Below are 13,287 nucleotides of genomic sequence, written 5' to 3'. Positions count from 1 at the left end.
CATCACCCTGAACAGTGTAACAAATGGATGAGCCAGTGAATGAGAGAAGTCATTACATCAACTTATAAGAAAATACCAACTACTGTGTATCGACTTTCTACCACAGACCAGACGTGCAAAGAGTTAGTAGCAATAACACCAAATTAAAAAATTAAACCATTAAGCCATGAGATTACTTGCGTTTTTCTAAATCCTTCACCCCTCTGATCATATTCCTTCTATCTCTCCTCCATTAATCTTCCCTCTCCTCTTTATGCCCGTCCATATCATTTCCCTTTCTAGTCTTCCCTCCTGGCAGTGCTCCCTCTGTATATTTTTTTATCCCAGTTAGTTCTTCCAAAACTCCTCTCCCTTCAGTGTCCCTCCCTCTATCCCTCCTCCATCCCATCTTCTTTCCAGATGAACTCCATCTTGGTGAGCAACAGACTCAATAATACGAGAGTGCGGTGTGGCCAAAGACCAAGGCCATAGGGCCAGAGATGAGTCCATTTTAATTGTTGGGGAATTAACTTTGGAAATAACCCCGGCCCTGGCCCCTGCCCTCGCCCCCGCCATGCCCCTCTCCTGGGGGCGTGTCCAATTTGGACAGGAAACTGTTTTCCTTAGAATAGTTCATCACTGGTAAGGCGTGGAGCGCCGCTCTCCGAGCACGCAAGGACAGCATCACGAAGCAGCCAGAGTGGGAGCCCGAGACCTCAGAGGACACTGATGCGCTCGGCCAGCCCCTGCATCTCGTGGTCCGGGGGTGGGAGGGTCCCACCGAGCACCCTGTCGGCTGGCAGCCCCAGCCCGGGTAGTGGGTGCTCTGCCACAAACTGCTCCCAGCGCGCATCGTCACTCTCGTGAGTGATGTACCGCTCGCCCATCTTCCCTTCCAGTTCCCGGAGGTCCAGCCACGTCTGGTACTCCTGGGCAGGGGAGAACAGGTATTAGTTTCGGTGCTGTTCCAAGGGCAGCCAATAGTTGCCGGAGCATCGCCCCCATGGGATCTGCCCAGCCAGTGAGAAGCAAGATACCAAGGTCGGTGAAGCCACAGCCTTCACAACCTACCTACCAATTTAGCTCCACCTCCTTCTACAGCCCAACCAATGGGAGGCTCAGCCACATTCCTAGTTCACCGGAAATGTACCTATAACCTAAACTACCTTAGTATCCAATAAGAGATGTGGTTCCACGCCTTCCTCTATCCCAACGAATGACTCAGCCCCTCCCACTTGGCTCTCAGCCCCGCCCCTGAATCACCTGTAACCAGGGGTGGCTGAGAGACTTGTCCACGCTGTAGCGCTTGCGCATCTTCACCTGCAGCAGGTTGTTGATGAGGTCGATGGCTGCACCGGAAGGAGAGAGACAGCTTAAATCCTGCGGGGTGAGGGGCCGCCCCTCCTTCAACAGGCACCCCACCCTACTCACCTGCCATGGGGGCCTTCCTTCAGTGCAGAAGCCTCACCTGCACGAATCACTCTCCCACCTATTTCCTCATTAAATTACACATTTATCCCCACCCCTAACGTTGGATCCTACATCTCCTCACCAAGTCTCTACCTCAGTTTCCTCATTCCTATGTCACCTTCATAGGTTTTGTCATACACAAGTATGTACAGGTACATTTATACTATATTTCACTTAGTACTTTTCTTTAAGCCAACTCATTTACCCAAGATTGCTGGGATGTGGACAAAGCAAGTTGGTTAAAAAGAATATATTGTGTATAGCATGCTGCCATCTGTGTAAAAGGAGACATAAGAGAATGCATGTACCCATATCTGCTCGCATAAGTATACAGACTTGTAATGGACACTGCCTTTGGGAAGGATGTCAAATAAAAAAGCATAAGAGAGAATTTTCATTTTAGACCCTTTTGTACATAGAAAAAATACGAACCATGTACATAACCCTTGGAAAAATAGGTAGAATTTGGGTTTAAATCAATTCACTTTTTCAACTCACTTTTTAAGGTGAAAATACACAAACATTATATATTTAAATATATAATTGTATAAATATGTACTTTATATAAAATATAGGCTACAGAATTATATAAAATGGAAACTTTCCATCACTCTGGTCAGTAGAAATCCTAAGATCACTTGCCATGTCCACAAAAATAAAATGAAAAGAAAACAATGTTATGAGATGCTAATCAGTCACCAGTTTCCTGCAGAAGGCCCGGAGTCGGAGGCCCGCTCTCTATGAAAAGGATTAGCGAGTGTCAGGCATTCAAGACAAGCTAGCACTCGTCCAAGGCTTCCTGCTTGATCATTAGCCTTGAAAGACAAGGCCCCACTGTGTAAACTCCTCTGAGTATAGGCCTTGTTCTCACAGGCTCCCTCGCACACACCCATACACACTCAAATTCACTCGCATACACCGGAGGACACACTTTGACCGAGGGACTCCGATCAGGTCCCAAAAGACAACCCCTTAAACTGCCCCAGGACTCAAGTCAATCCACCTCCTCCCTGCTTGTGCTCATCTTTCTTGGGCCACCAACACCTTTTCCTGCACTGAGTAACCCCCTTTGCCTGCTCCATGAGGTCACACCCTCTATGCCCCTCCCTCTCCTCTTCACGGACCACTGGGCAACCTTCTTTCATGATCCCTTCTCTCCAACTGATTCCAGTGTTCCCAGAACCTAGGACAGTCAGTACTAGGCACAAAGTAGACACTCAACACATACTTGTTGAAGAAACTCTTATGGATGAGTTTGGTTTTTTGTTTTTTTTCTCTGCACCTTGTGTGTTTTGGAATCTCAGTTCCCCGACCAGGGATTGAACCCTGGCCATGGCAGTAAAAGCAGTGAATCTTAATGACTAGACCACCAGGGAACTCCTAAATGCTTTTTAACTAACCTCCTTCCCACACTTCTGTCTTCCTGAGCTTCTGATTTCAGAACCTGTCCTTTGTTCTAACTCATTTAAGGCATCTTCACACACCCCAGTATCTTAGCCTCGCCCTTGGCTCACCCTCACACCTGGCTTTGCCCCAGAGCTGGGGGCCCTCAGGAGTTAAATTTCCCAGACCCGTCTCCAAGTCGGCAGGAGCACCACAAAGACCATCAACACTACCAGGCCACGATGCCAAAGCCCCTATATGCAGAGATCCCAAGGTCCACCTCTGTCCTGTCCCCTAGCCCTCACCCCCATAGCCCCATGCTTCTCCTGACCTCCACCTGCTCCCAGATTCCAGGCCTGACTTTGGTGTCAGGGTCAGTCCTTCCCTTAGACGGCTTCAGAAACCCTCTGCCACTCCTCTAGTGAAAGTGTTAGTCACTCAGTCATGTCTGACTCTCTGTAACCCCATGGACTGTAGTCCATCTGCCAGGATCCTCTGTCCATGGCATTTCCCAGGAGAGAATACTGGAGTGGGTTGCCATTCCCTTCTCCAGGGGATCTTCCCAACCCAGGCATCGAACCCAGGTCTTCCACATTGGAGGCAGATTCTTTACCACCTAAGCCACCAGGGAAGCCCTGCCCCTTCTCTAGCTAAGCCCCTAAATCAGCTCCCTCCATCCCTGGATCTAATCCCAGGGCCCAGGCCCATCTTCATCCCAGTCAAAGTCCCAATACCCGGCAAATTAGCCAAGCCCTTGTTCCTCAACCCTGCCCCCTGGCGCCACTGCTTCTGCGGGGTTAATCCTTCTGGGGTCATAACCCCAAAGACTTCAGGCTCCAGCCAACACCTTGGGAGGACCTGTTCTTTCTCCTGGCCACCCCAGCCCTTTGACTTTCTCGGGTCTAGTCCTTCTCCTGGTCTCGCCCTAGACAAGCCAAGTATTAATTAATAGCTTCCAAGGTGGCAAGTGTCTTAGCGCTCCTAGGGCACTTCCTTTCCAACTCGCATAACCTAGTCTAGGCCTGAGTCTTCGGACCCCAGTTCCACACACGCGCTGAGTCCCTCCCTCAAAGTTCCAGGTCTCGGTGTCTCCCTTAAACAGTCTTCTGGGTGCTCTCCCCCCATCACTGGCTCCACCCTCAGGGCCACAGGCCTTCTCAGGGCGGCCCCGCCCATTATCCCCACCAGCAGCCACCGCGGGGCCCCGCCCCTCGCCTGCGCCCAGGAGGCAAGCGAGTCCCGCACCTCCGGCCGAGATGCAGCTCCAAGGGCAGGCCGGGTACATGAAGGCAGCATTCTGGATCTGGTCTTTGATGTCCTCGTCCTCGTTGAAGGGGAACGTGCCGCTGAGGCTGACGTACATGATCACGCCCACCGACCACATGTCCAGCGAGCGGTTGTAGCCCTGGTTGAGCAGCACCTCGGGCGCCAGGTAGGCCGGCGTGCCCACCACCGAGCGCCGGAACGACTTCTCGCCGATGATGCGCGCGAAGCCGAAGTCGCACAGCTTCACCTGCGGAGGCGAGGGGTAGAGGGTCTCAGGGCGTGTGGAGGTCGTGCCTCCTGCCTCTGTGCAAGCATACCGCCACTGTATTCCAGACAAAATCGAACGCTGGTTCGAATCCAGGCTCCTCTGCTCACTAGTTAGCTGGGTGACCCTGGGCAGGGGGCTTCCTCGGTCTGGGCCTCCGTTTATTCATCTGTACGAGGAGGAGAAGGGTCCTACCAGCGCCTATCTCAAAGGGCTGCCGTGAAAATTATATGGATTTCATCCATCTAAAGCTCACAGGACAATAAATGCCCGACCTGCAGTGAGGGCTCCGTAAAGGCTTCCTGCTGCTATCCCTCTGTCACGTCGAACAGGTCTCAACCTTCTTCTGCCTCTGTCTCCTCTTTTGCATCATGGCGATGCTAACAGTTCCTACCTTAAAGGATAGATGTATGAATTGAAAGAGTAAATACATGGAAAAATGATAGGAGCAGCGGCGGGCATAGAGCGAGCCTCTGGGACCTCAGCAGAGGGACAGAAGTTCTTGAAGCCCCGTTTTTGTCATCCGGGTTGAGGATGTTAACAGCAGCTGCCGATCAGGCTTCCCTGGGGATTAAAGGGCACCCAGCATGTAAACAGCTAAGCATGGCATCCATGGTAATAGGTGTGAACCTACCTTGCCCTTGTTGGAGGCAGTCTAGGGTCATGGATAGGCTTCAGAGCCAGCAAGTCTGGGTTCAAGGTCCTGTCTGCTGCCTACCAGTCCATAGGCAGCTGCCACCTCTATTCGTATACTGTCCCTCCCCTACTCAAAACCGTTCTCTGGCTCACTATTGCCCCAAGCCTCTATTGCCTTCAAAAACAGCCACACCCCAACCCCTGACCCAAATCTCAATGTGACAACCATAACACCCTTTCCTAGGATCCTTTGCCCTTTTAACAGGCCTTATAATCTTTTACTTTTCTAAGATCCACCATTTTCTACCTATCTTATGATGGAATATTAAATGGCCATAAAAAGAAGTGAAGTACTGACACATGCTATAACATAAATGAACCTTGAAAACATTAAGGGAAAGAAGCCAGTCACAAAGGATGACATATTATTATTGTATATTCCATATATGTACACATGGAATACACAATATATGGAATATACAATAATATAATATGTCATCCTTTGTGACTGGCTTCTTTTTCTTAATTAATGTTTTCAAGGTTCATTTATGTTATAGCATGTGTCAGTACTTCACTTCTTTTTATGATCATGTATGGAGGAGGGCATGGCAACTCACTCCAGTATTCTTGCCTGGAGAATCCCAGGGACAGAGGAGCCTGGTGGGCTACAGCCCATGGGGTTGCAAAGAGTTGGATACGACTGAAGCTACTGAGTGCACGTGCACACACACACACACATACATATATAGAGAGAAGTGTTTGTTTATTCCATTTACATGAAATACTCAGAACAGACAAATCCACAGAAAGTAGATTAGTTGTTGTGGGTAGGGGGATGGTGTGATTGGAGGATGTTGGCTAAAAAACATGAGGTTTCTTTTGTGGTTATGAAAATGTTCCAAAATTGATCATGGTGATGGTTGCACAACTCTGAATACCCTAAAAGCCACTAAATTGTATATAGTGGTAAATTGTATAGTAAGCACATTATATCTCAATAAAACTGTTTTTTCTTTTTTTTAAGTACACCACAGGGCCTTTGCACAGGCTGCTCCCACTGACTAGAACATTTGTCCCCTCCCCCCAAAAAATCTACTCTTTCTTCAGATAAATTTTCTCTGACCTTCCACTGGGCTATACAGTTTGAACTCATAGAACTGTGTCACAGAACTCATCACAGATATAATTACATTCTTGTGACAATTTGACCAATATTTCATCTTCCCTCTATGAGCTTTGCTGTCCAGTATGGTGGCCACATGTGGCTGCAGAGCACTTGAATGTGGCAAGTGCAACTGAGAAACTATTTTTTATTTAATTTTAATTAATTTACATTTTAAAAGGGGTCCTAGATTTTTTTATTGGAAAATTTTTAAATAAGCTTGGAACAACTTGGGTGTGTCAATCTACTTTCCCAACTGTTAACTTTCTGAAATCTAAGTGCAAAATCAAGTATTTCTCATGGAAATTTATTACCCAAATTGAGATTTACTTTAAGGGTAAAATACACACCAGATTTGGAAGACTTAGTAGGAAAAGAAAGAATATTTCATTAATAATGTTTATGCTGATTACATGTTGAAATGGTAATATTTAGATATACTAGAATAAAGTATATTAGCAAAATTAATTTCACCAGTTTCTGTTCAGTTTTTAAAATGTGGCTTACCAGAAAATGTAAAATTATAGATAGGGTTCACATTATATTTCTTTTTTTATTAATTTATCTTTATTTATAAATTAAATAAAATTTAATTTATATGGGATCTCTGGTTGTGACCTGCGAACTATTAGTTGCATCATGTGGGATCTAGTTTCCTCACCAGGGATCGAATCTGGGCCCCCTGCATTGGGAGTACAGAGTCTCAGCCACTGAACCACCAGGGAAGTAAGTCCCAGTACTTTGTATTTCTAGTGGATATTCTGCGGTAAGTTAGAGTTTCTCATACCCTGCACTACTGACATTAGGGAAAGATAATCTTGTATTTTGGGGCTATCCTGTGCACTGTCAGATGCTTAGCAATCCCTCCATGCCAGTAGTAACGCTCCCCCTCAAACAGCTGTGACAACCAAAAACGTCTCCAATGTTGTCAAGTATCCCCTGGGGTGCAAAATCAGCCCAAGCTGTAAACCAGTGGGCATGGAGATGGGGATGTCTCTACTTACTACGGTTCCTAATGCTCCAGCATGTGGCTTGGCACACAATAATTTTTAGTTGATGACCAAAATGAACTTTTAAAATGAAATGAAATAATCACAAAAGAGAGATAAGGAAGCAAAAACTTCACAGGGATGTGGAAGGGCTAAATGAGAACCTGTAGCTAAAAGCCCTAAAACAAAGTGGGCACCCAATCAACTGTAGCTGTTATAATCATCACCTTTGCTCAGTGTGGCTTTGCCTCAAGGGGATTCTCATCCAACCAGTCAGAGGCTCATCAAAATTGTTTTCCTGGGACCTCCCTGGTGGGCCAGTGGCTAAGAGGCTACTTCCCAATGCAGGGGGGTTGGGGGTGGGTTTGATCCCTGGTCAGGGAACTAGATCCCACATGCTGCAACTAAAAAAGATCTCACATATGGAAGGGAAGATTGAAGATCCCACGTGTGACAACTAAGACCAGGAGCAGCCAAATAAATAAATAAATATTAAAAACAAAGAAGAACATCAAAAAACTGTTTTCCTAAGAGACCCACAGAAGAAATTACCAGTTGCTCCCCTCCAATATCTGTTCTCTGCTTCTCCTCTTAATAAAAATTCTGGATTTTTAATGAGCCACACGGCCACTCAGAATGAAAACTACATTTCCCAGCGTCCTTCGAAGCCCCACGTGATCAAGTTCTGGCCAATGGAATGTGAGGAATGCCCCGTGCACGCTCATAGTATTACCTTAGGGAAGGAAAGGGGTGCATCCATTTCTTCTACACCGTTTCTTTACTCCCCCACATTATACTTTTACATTTGGGGGGTGGGGCAGCAGCGGCACAACATGGACCATGAAGACCAGGCAACGCGGGAGAGAGGCCAGAACAAGACAGCAGAAGCTGTGGTCCCAATACCACTGCACTGCTTTTTCACCCTCAGAATGATTATGCTGGTCCCTCCGTGAGAGGCAAGCCTCTGTCTCACTTAAGCCATTATCTTGGGTCTCTGTGGCTGATTAATTATCTTGATTAACACAGTCCCCACCCACCGTTAGTGTTAGATGGACTTCCCCCAAAAGGAGGGGACATATCTGACCTGAGGAAATGGGTCAGCTGAAGACAGCAACACGTTTTCCGGTTTCAAGTCACAGTGGACGATATTCTTGAAGTGAAGGTGTCTCAAAGCCACCAGGATCTGAGGGGAGGAGATGACACCAGTAAAAACGTTAGAAAAGTCCCTGCTGTGAGATTCTGCCTTCAGCGGCCAGCCCTCCAAACCCCATCCGTGCCATCACACCCCCCACCCCCTGCCCGGGACCAGGGAACGCATTGGAGCACCAAAGAAGCTCAGAACTCCAGAACCATTTCAGTCAAAGACAGAAGCTGGACATATAATTCTAGGGAGATTGAACTGGAGCAGGAGGTTTGGGAAGATCCTGACACCCTCTGACATGCAGATCCTGCTGAAAAAGAGCTATGAATAATGCAGCGGTTTCAAGGAGGTGCTATTGGGTGATTCAATTTTTAAAAAAATATTTTTCACGCATTAAAAACCTGAAATACTAAACAATTACAAACAATATCAATATGACATAAATCAAACATGACACCCTTAAGAGGTGGGGAGATTTGAGAGCCAGCCCTATCAAGGTAGCAAACCTGGCTCCACACTTACTAGCCTGATGCCTACAGCAAGTCACTTTACCTCTCTGGTCTCAGTGTTCTCACCTGTAAAATGGGGGTAATAATAGAAACCATCCTCATGGGTTGCTGTGAGCTTTAAGTGAGTTGAATGAGGTATATAAAGTGCTTAGGGCAGTGTCTGGCACACAGCAAGCACTCTATGTGAGCTATTATTATCGTTGTTGTTTTGGTTATTATTCTTGTGATGGCCTGTTAGTGTACACCTTCCTGTGAGTGTTTCAAATAAAACTTTCCCTGCTGTAGCTGTTAATTTAAGAATATTCTATGATGGCAAGGTGAGCTGACTTAAACAAACAAAAAAAAACTGTTGGGCTTCCCTAGTGGCTTAGTGGTAAAGAATCTATATGCTAATGCAGGAGACAAGGATTAACTCTCTGATCTGGGAAGATGCCACATGCTGCAGAGCAACTAAGCCCTAGAGCCCAGGAGCCGCAACTACTGAAGCCCTTGAACCCAAGAGGCTGCACTCCACAAAAAGAGAAGCCATTACAATGAGAAGCCCACACACTACAACTAGAGCAGCCACTGCTCGCCACAACTAGAGAAAAGCCCGGGGTGCAATGAAGATCCAGCACAGCCAAAAATAAATAAATGAATAAAATTAAAAAAGAAAAAAGACTGTTACCATTTGTAACTACTTATCTATGGAAGCAATGATTTTTCCTTGATTCTACATAACTCAAACAAAATCTCAAATTGTCAAAAGTGTGACATAAGCATGAAGCTGTAATTTATATCTTAGAACTGAAACATCTGTACTTTTTCATTGTTTTCACTGGATGATTTTTGAGTATGGAAATGCTATTTGAAAGCTACTGCTGAGGTCCAAGTTCCTCACTCTACAGACAGAGAGACTGGAGGTCCAAAGCTATATATGGACATCCTCTCCTACATAGCTTCGGTTTACTGATTTTCCCAACCCCTAGTAAATATGGTGAACAAAGAAGGTAGATGGGAAGCTGGACAGACCCAGGTTCAAACCTCAGCCAGACTGCTACCTGGCAGTGTGACCTTGTACCTGTATGACCTTGGGCGAGACCTAGGAACCCCCCTCAACCTCAGTTTCCTCATCTGTAAAATGGAGATTATAGTAATACCTACCTCAAAGATGGTTGTGAAGTCTATAAGTTCATGAGGTATAGGGCTTAGCCCAGGACTTGGGGTGGGGCAGGCAAAAGGCAAAAAGCAGAAATCTGCAGAGAGAAAGAGGAGAGAGAGGAGCACAGACAAAAAGAGAGAAAGAGATGAAAGACTAGAATGAAAGAGAAACTGCCTCAGTTGCTGAAGGCAGGCAGTTTCCTCTCCCACCTGAAGTCCAGATGGGCCTGCCTCAGTCAGTTTCTATCTCCACCCCGCAAGCCAGACTGACAAAGGCAGACAGCTTGGGAGAGCAAGGGTGCTGGGCCTGGAGAAAGGAAGCCAGCACAGGAAACTTTTCAACCAACAGAGAACATGTCCCAGAATCAAGTGTGGGGCCAGCCAGGCGCGGAGATCTTTCCAAGAAGGCTGTGAAACCCCAAAAATGAAAGTAAATACCACAAACAAAATGAAGAGGAAAAGAAATACCTGGATAAAAGATGGGAACAACACAGGCAACAAAGATCCAGGGTCCTTCATATACAAAGAGCTCTTTACAATTCAATAAGAATAATAAACCGAAAAAAAAAATCGCCAAAGAGTGCATAAAGCACAGGTCAATAAACGTGTGAAAATATGCTCAACCTCACTCGTAATTTTTAAACCACCAAATGAAGCCATATGAAGTATTATTTTTCCACCTTTGAAACTAGTGATTATATTGGGAATTCCCTGGCAGTCCAGTGGCTAGGACTCAGCACTTTCACCGCCATGGCGCAGGTTCAACCCCTGGTCGGAAACTAAAATCCCTCAAACCATGTGGCTTGGGGGGAAAAAAAAGGACTGGTGAATATATTATCCAGAGTAAGGACTGAGAAAATAGACATCCTCAAACTCTGTTGGTGAGAACAAAGATTGAAAGGGGTTTTAGAGACTAACTGGGCAACACCTTTCAAAAAAATTTTAAGCACATTTCCTTAGGCTCAGGAGTCTACTATTTGAAACGTGTTCTATTGAAATCCTCCCACCAGAGCCTGTCGATGTTTGTAGACAAATGTTCACAGGCTGTTGTTTGCAGTAGTGGGATAGTGAAACCAAATACATGCTCAGCAACTAGAGAATTTGGTGATATTGTCATAGGATACAATTAAGAAAAAGAGACAGTTCTGCTAACTACATCCTGAAATAGAGCTGTCTTTCAGAAGCACTATTAAAGTGAAGAAAGTAAGAAGCAGAACAACAGTGTTATATGCGAGGTGAAATCAATTTAAATGTATGTACGCATGCACACAGAAACACACACACAGACAAATAGCACAAATTAGTTTGACTTTTGGAGAAGGGAATGGCAGCCCACTCTAGTATTCTTGCCTGGAGAATTCCAGGGACAGAGGAGCCTGGCGGGCTACAGTCCATCCATGGGGTTGCAAAGAGTCAGACATGACTGAGCGACTGTTTGACTTTACTCGGTAAAAGCCCGCTTCCAGGTTTAAATCCCACCAGCTGTGTGACCCTGGGTGAGTTACTTAAAGTCTGAGCCTCAGTAAAATGGGAGTAGTAATAACCACTACCACATAGGTTGCTAGGAAGATTACATGAACTAAAACAGTGGCTGGCATACAGTAAGGGCTCAATAAATGTTAGTGATCACATTGTTTATCATTCTCGTTATCAGCACCCCCATCTCAGCCCTGCCCACTCTGGGTGATCACTGTACAGACCCAGGGCTATCGAGGTCACTGCTGTGTCCTCACATTGCCCAACATGGGGCCAGACAGTGTTTGCTGAACCGTTTAATAAATGAATGAATGAGCTTCCCAGAGAAAGGCCTCTCCCTCCTTCCCTTTTTCTTCATGATGTCAGGCCCAGTGAGCCTGACTCATTATATAAAGTAATAAAAGATAAAAAATAAGTTATTATTTTCTATAATATTATTATTACTGCTCTATGATTTTCCACTTATGTATCTATTGTTATTACTCTATTATTGTTATTCTACTAACTGTTCTATCATATTCTATTATAATTTTTAAAGTATCATTCTAATACTTTTTCTATGATTGTTATTATTACTCTATTACTACATTTTCTCTTATCTGCTATTATGATTCCCACCCAAGGTCTGCGTGCCCTTCAGGGCACACAGCACAGGTGCGTCTTGCAGGACAGATGGGGAGCCAGGCGGGCGGTGGGCGGGGCGTGCGCACCTGGGTGATGAGGAACTTGGTGAGTCGCTCAGGCAGCCGGCCCTTCTCGCTGGAGAGGATCATCTCCAGCATGTCCCCGTGCAGCTTCTCCATCACCACGAACACCTTCTCCGGGGTCTCAAACATACATTCTAGGTTGACAATCCCTGGGTGCCGCAGACTCTGGGGTGGGTGAGGTGGGGTGGGGAGGAGGGGGGTCAGGACCCAGGTCGCCCATGAGCTTGGGATCCCAGAGGACAAGCCACAGGAGCGGGCGGACAACAAACAAGAAGAGGATGTCCCTGGAGGGCCGTTCCCCCCTGGGGGTGGCAGTGGGGGAGGGGAAAGGGTGTCCACAGCCCCAGAGAGGACCACCCCTCCTGCACCACCGGGTGTCCAGAAGGATCATGAAATTGTGAAGGCCCAGGGTTGAGGGAGCAAAAGGGAAGGGAGCCTGAAGAAATGGGAAGGAGCTTTGTACATCTGTTTCTTTTAAATCCCCGCCCTCCTGGCTCTTCCCCAACCTTTGCCTAGCTGAACCCCATCTCTTCACACAGGTCCCCACTCAGCCTCCTCCCAGGGCTCCAGTCTCCAGCCCCACAAACCTTCCACCTCCCCTCCAATAGCAGCCAGTGGGATCTTTCTAAAGTTCACACATCTGACTCTGTCCCCCACCCTGCTCAGAATCTTTCCATGGCTCCCTAGTACCCTCAGGAGAAAACCCATAGGTTGGGACCCCACCCTGTTCCCTAGCCTCACCGCCTACCACCTTGCTTCACATAAACCATTTAGTAACCTTGAACTCCTTCAAGTTCCTTGAAGACTTTGTGTTCCCTCTCAACTCTGGACCTTTGCACCTCTGCTCAGAATATGTGTGCCACCCCTTCAGTCTCAGCATGCATATTGCCTCCTCTAGGAAGCCTTCCCTGACCACCCCCAGACTGGAGGAAGTGGGAAGGGAAAGCCCTTGCAGGGTGGGGATGGGGGCAGAGCAGGACCAGACTCCAGAGGTCACCTGCAGAATGGCCACTTCGTTCCGGAGTTGGCTCTCCTGCTTGGTGGGGAAACGCAGTTTGTCGATGACCTTTACTGCCACGTCCCGGCCTGTCTTCCGGTGCTTCCCTGGGTAGGGGAGGTGGGGGATGAGAGGAGCAGGACCTTCCAGTCCTCGCAAGAGGAAGA

The 13,287-nt window shown here is 46.9% G+C and overlaps 1 protein-coding gene across 4 annotated transcripts in view; it reads right to left on the bottom strand.

Annotated features, from left to right (window-relative positions):
- Positions 1 to 442: 442 nt before the first annotated feature.
- The window catches only part of PRKD2 (protein kinase D2), a 31,973-nt gene continuing 19,128 nt past the window's right edge, over positions 443 to 13,287 (bottom strand). For 3 of the 4 annotated variants that reach the window (XM_081515569.1, XM_081515572.1, XM_081515571.1), the window contains 6 exons: positions 13,121 to 13,227; positions 12,127 to 12,288; positions 8,235 to 8,333; positions 4,078 to 4,345; positions 1,243 to 1,328; positions 443 to 908 (listed from right to left, as the gene is read on the bottom strand). In XM_081515569.1, coding sequence (XP_081371695.1) covers positions 696 to 908; positions 1,243 to 1,328; positions 4,078 to 4,345; positions 8,235 to 8,333; positions 12,127 to 12,288; positions 13,121 to 13,227 — 935 coding nt within the window. In that variant the 3' untranslated portion in view covers positions 443 to 695. The remainder of the gene's footprint in view (positions 909 to 1,242; positions 1,329 to 4,077; positions 4,346 to 8,234; positions 8,334 to 12,126; positions 12,289 to 13,120; positions 13,228 to 13,287) is intronic. The other variant, XM_081515570.1, reaches the window with a different exon arrangement.

This window comes from Giraffa tippelskirchi, chromosome 7, assembly GCF_054371585.1.
Source record: "Giraffa tippelskirchi isolate mGirTip1 chromosome 7, T2T-mGirTip1v1.2.pri, whole genome shotgun sequence".
In the NCBI taxonomy this organism is placed as follows: Eukaryota; Metazoa; Chordata; class Mammalia; order Artiodactyla; family Giraffidae; genus Giraffa; species Giraffa tippelskirchi.
This window is presented reverse-complemented; position numbering and strand designations above follow the sequence as displayed.